This window comes from Tupaia chinensis, unplaced genomic scaffold (assembly GCF_000334495.1).
Source record: "Tupaia chinensis unplaced genomic scaffold, TupChi_1.0 Scaffold149333_1, whole genome shotgun sequence".
NCBI lineage: Eukaryota > Metazoa > Chordata > Mammalia > Scandentia > Tupaiidae > Tupaia > Tupaia belangeri.
Window position 1 is genome coordinate 3,260,321 of NW_006209177.1, and position 4,666 is coordinate 3,264,986.

Below are 4,666 nucleotides of genomic sequence, written 5' to 3' on the forward strand. Positions count from 1 at the left end.
TTAGTCGCTTCGCTGCTAAGGACATTATTGTGTTGCCATACAAACCTCTACCATAGATTAATTAATAGAAAAGAAAAATCTGCCTTTGAAATTGCACTGACTTTAATATAATAGCTTGTCTTTTTTGGCTACAATGCAATATACCATAGTAACTTAATCTAATTTACTGTATTTTGTTTCACAAACATTTATTTTACACTGAAGCACTTTTACGAAGAAAATTACTAAAAGTGACTCATTTTGATACAGGACTACATTAAATGTTTATATGGAAAGCTGTGACTCTTCTGGTGACTAAGAATCATTGATGTGCTTCAACATGTTATGACCTGCAACTACTGCATCCCTTTTAAGATGATCCAGACTAAGCTCATTACTCTCACCTTCCTTTCTAGTTATTTTCATACTTAGGGAATATAGAACAACATTCTGAGGGACAGAAAATGACCTAATATACTAATGAATAATTCAGAACCTAATAAAATCAATGGTTTCTTTAACAGGCAATTAAAGATTGGTTATTTTTTGCCTCCCAAAAAAATGGATGCCTGCAACCAACCATCCCTAAAGAAGAATACTAATGCAACTTTGGGCGATTCGGTCCATAGATAGTTACATCTTTACATGTTTTTCATTGTGAGTAACAGTCTTTCAACAGATGGCCTTTGAGTTCAAGGGCCCTATTATTTACTAATTGTGATTTGGGCCAAAAGTACCTGGAAAATTTTAACTGAACTTCTCATACATCTCATGCCTCTAGTTTGCTGAGCATTATTTACTACTTAACATAGAAATTCCACATTAACCACTTCGTGCATATTTTATCCTTAGATTTTGAAATCTTGCGATCTTAGAAATAAAAACTGAAGACAGACTTTAAGATATTGGCTTTTACATTATTACTGGACTCTGAATTAGAAAAAGAAATGTGTATTACATGTTGACATAATATTTTGAGTGCATTGGGCTAAAGAAGATATTATTAAGTTATAAATATAATAACTGGGAATTTAGTATGGAATCTAATTTGATATATGGCTAACTTCTGAAACTTTTACAAATAATTAAAGTACTAATTTAGTATAGGGTTGTGTTTGGTTATTTGGCCTTGATATCCAAAGGTATGACACATAATTTTGGTCCAAATGAAAAAAAAAAAAGAATAACAAAAGTTCTGCCCAACCACAAGCCAATCATAAATCAATAAGTAATAAATGAAGAGATCTTGTTATCACACGTTCTTGAGCCCAATTGCTGATGCCCATTTGGATGCCCTGCCCCTCAGGCTGTTTCCAGTATTACAGGTTATCACAAAATACCCAGCTGGAAGTCCTCTCTCACCACTGGGGACAGGGGGACACACTAGATTTGCCCTCTCAGGGCACTGATGATTGGGGAAATTCTCCACCCTGGGTTTCATTGTACATATTGTGATCCTGCAATGGGTCAGAATCCACAAAATACAATTCCCCTGCATGGATATCTGAAAAGTTAGCCTGAAACTCCTTAGGATCGAAGGAAACCCACACAGTATACCTGTAGTCGATGGTACGTATGGAATAGCCCATGATCTTTATGTCTTTCAAACTCGGCTTGTCAGAATCCCACTGGGGGGAGTCTGCAGGCCGGGGGTACTGGCTATAGGCAATCAACTCACGGGGGTTACTGTAGAGATCTGGGCCCTCTTCCAAGTCACGGAACCAAAAATACTTCAGAAGGTTCCGGCCTTCTCTGCAAAGTTCCATGTGAAATGAAGGTCTGGGGCAGCGAGGCGGAACTTGCAGCCCAGCAAGCGCAGCAAGTGTAGGGAAGAGAGACACCAGTTCCACCAGGTCCGTGGCTCTCCTGCCTGAAACAGGAAGTGACACAAAGCTTTGATTATACCACAGAAGCTGCTATAGTCTGGCAGTTGAGTAAAGGAACCTGTCTGGGCTCCATGGTGGATTTTTGCTTTGTTTTGCTTTCTCATTCACATTTATTTTTAGCCAAGAAGTTCAGCAACAACATAATTTCAGAACCCCACCCTAATAATTCCTCTTCAACCAAATAGTAGGATGAAAAATTAAGGTGCTGCCAGCCTGTTAGCACTTTCAAAAATGGCTTGAAGTCTGGAGCCATCAGAGTAAAATTGACTCAGGTAAAGATTGTCAATTAAGGCTATAACTTCTGGATAAAAGTCTGTTGAGGGGACCAGAAGATGGTGTAATGGTTACACTGCTGGACTCCCACACAGTCAACTATGGTTTGAGTCCCAGACTACAGGCTTAAAACCGACACTGGGCGCATGTGCATGCGTGCCCAAAATCTCAAGAGGAGAATGGAGGAGAAAGGATAGTGGCATAGCCACCCTTGGGGGTGATTTCTTGTTTTCTGTCTCTCTGTCTCTCTCTGTCTTTCTGGTGAGCACATGCACTCTATAGGAAAAAATCTCTCTTAAAATAAATAAATAAATAAAAGTCTGTTGAGGAACAAATATTCCAAATCTCATAGTGTCACCCCAAAAATTACTCCTTTCTGGATGCCTATGTTTGATCCATCTTTTCTTTTTATTATGACGATATCCACATAACTTAAAATGTACCACCTTTACCAGTTTTTAGTGCACAGTTCAGTGACATTAAGCCACTCACACTTTTGTGCCACCATCACCATCATCCAACTCCACAATTCTTTTCATTTAACACAGCTGAAAGCCTCTCCCACTGAACAAGAGCTCCCCTTTTCTCCCACCCTCCAGTAATGGGAACCCACCATTCCACTTCCTGTCTCTATAAACTGGACTCTTCTGCACACTTGACATGAGTGGGATATGGTATTTGCCTTTTTGTGTCTGACATATATCACTTAGCAATTGTCCTTGAGGCTGATCTATGCTATAGCATGTGTCAGAATTATCTGCATCATTTACAAATTGTTTTCCTTTACTCATGATATAACATGTGCACACGAGAGAGAGAGAGAGAGATGGAGAAAGAGAGGGAGAAAAAAGAGGAGAAGTCTCTACAGGGTCTAGTCATGCCACAACCTCCTTCCTCTAGTCCTGCAGCCCATCAGACCTTGGGCATTCAAGTGTGTGCCTGGTGTGTTTCAGGCCAACTGGACTGGGGATTCAAATTGCAGTTACTATGTGGGAGCTGGCTTCTCTTGACCTCTGTATTACTGCTGTGCCAAGGAGCTGGCCCCCTCCTTCTCTTTAAGGTTTAATAATATTCCATTGTAACTATATGTATATCCCACAGTTCGTTTACTCATTCATCTGTCAGGGCCACTTGGGCTGCTTCAACCTTTTGGCTATTGTGAATAATGTTGCTATGGACATTCATGTTCATGCTTTGTTTGAATACTTGCTTTCAGTTCTGTGGGATATATACCTAGGAGTAGAACTGTTGGGCCATGTCGTAATTCCGTGTTTAACTTTTTGAGGAACTGTCATATTGGTCTCCACAGTGGCTGTACCATTTTACCAATGCACAACTGTTTCAATTTCTCCACATCTTTACCAACACTTGTTTTCTGTTGTGTGTGTTTCTTTGTTGGTTTATATTTATCTTAATGGGCATGAAGTGGTATCTCATTGTCTTTCATCCACTTTTTTTTTTTTTGAGAGATTTTCACTGTAGGGCGCGTGCGCTGGCCAGACAGACAGAGAGAGACAGAGAGACAGAAAGCAAGAAATCACCCCCCAGGGGGGATGGTCATGCCGCACTCCCTTCTTCTCCATTCTCCTCTCAGGATCTTGGGCACGCATGCACACGTGCCCAGCATTGAGGTTTTTTTGGTTTGTTTTTTTTTCCCAGCGTGAGTTTTAAGCCACTGGGTCCGGGACACGAACCGCGGTCGACTACATGGGAGTCCAGCGACACAGCCATTATGCTAACTGCTGGTTCCCCCCAGCATTGAGTTTTAAGCCACCGGATCCGGAACACGAACCGTGGTCGACTACGTGGGAGTCCAACGACATAGCCATTACGCTAACTGCTGGTCCCCACTTTTAAAGTCTAAATCCTGAACTTTATATTGATTCTTTTTAAAACTGGTCTTAGTTTGTACTATCATTCCAGCCCTTCTGGATCCTTAATAACTTGCTTTATAATGCCTAATCTCATTTTTTAGACATCTAATATGTGAATAAAATAAAAAGAGAGTTGAAAATGAAAGATACCTTTACAGGACAGTAGGTAGCATGGTAGTTGGGACACTGTACTCCCAAATGGCCAACCATGATTTGAGTATCAGACCTGGAGCCTTGCTTTCTCACTTTCTCACTCTTTCTGTGTCTCTCTGTCGAGCACACATGCCCTAAAGAAAATTTTAAAATAATAATAAATAAAATTAAATAAATGATTCTTAAAAAAAAAAAAGATGATACCTTTAAAATAGCAACGTCTGGCTGGTACAATCACCTTAACCAAGTGCTCAAACTTCACAGGTTACTGGGAAGGGCTCCCTGCTCTGATGCAATCCAACAGTAGGACACAGCATCATGTGTAACACCCTGGATCTAGCCATGAGGGTGCAATCAGACAAATTCAGAGCATGGAAAACCACACACAACTGGCCTGGATACTTACAAAAAGAGGAGATCAGGGGGACCAGCAGTTAGCGTAATGGCTATGTCGCTGGACTCCCAAGTAGTTGACCGCGGTTCGAGTCCTGGACCTGGTGG

The 4,666-nt window shown here is 40.8% G+C and overlaps 1 protein-coding gene across 2 annotated transcripts in view; it reads right to left on the reverse strand.

Annotated features, from left to right (window-relative positions):
• Positions 1 to 677: 677 nt before the first annotated feature.
• The window catches only part of IDS (iduronate 2-sulfatase), a 30,494-nt gene continuing 26,505 nt past the window's right edge, over positions 678 to 4,666 (reverse strand). For both annotated transcript variants that reach the window (XM_006171100.3, XM_006171099.3), the window contains exon 9: positions 678 to 1,849. In XM_006171100.3, the coding sequence (XP_006171162.1) occupies positions 1,377 to 1,849 (473 nt within the window). In that variant the 3' untranslated portion in view covers positions 678 to 1,376. The remainder of the gene's footprint in view (positions 1,850 to 4,666) is intronic.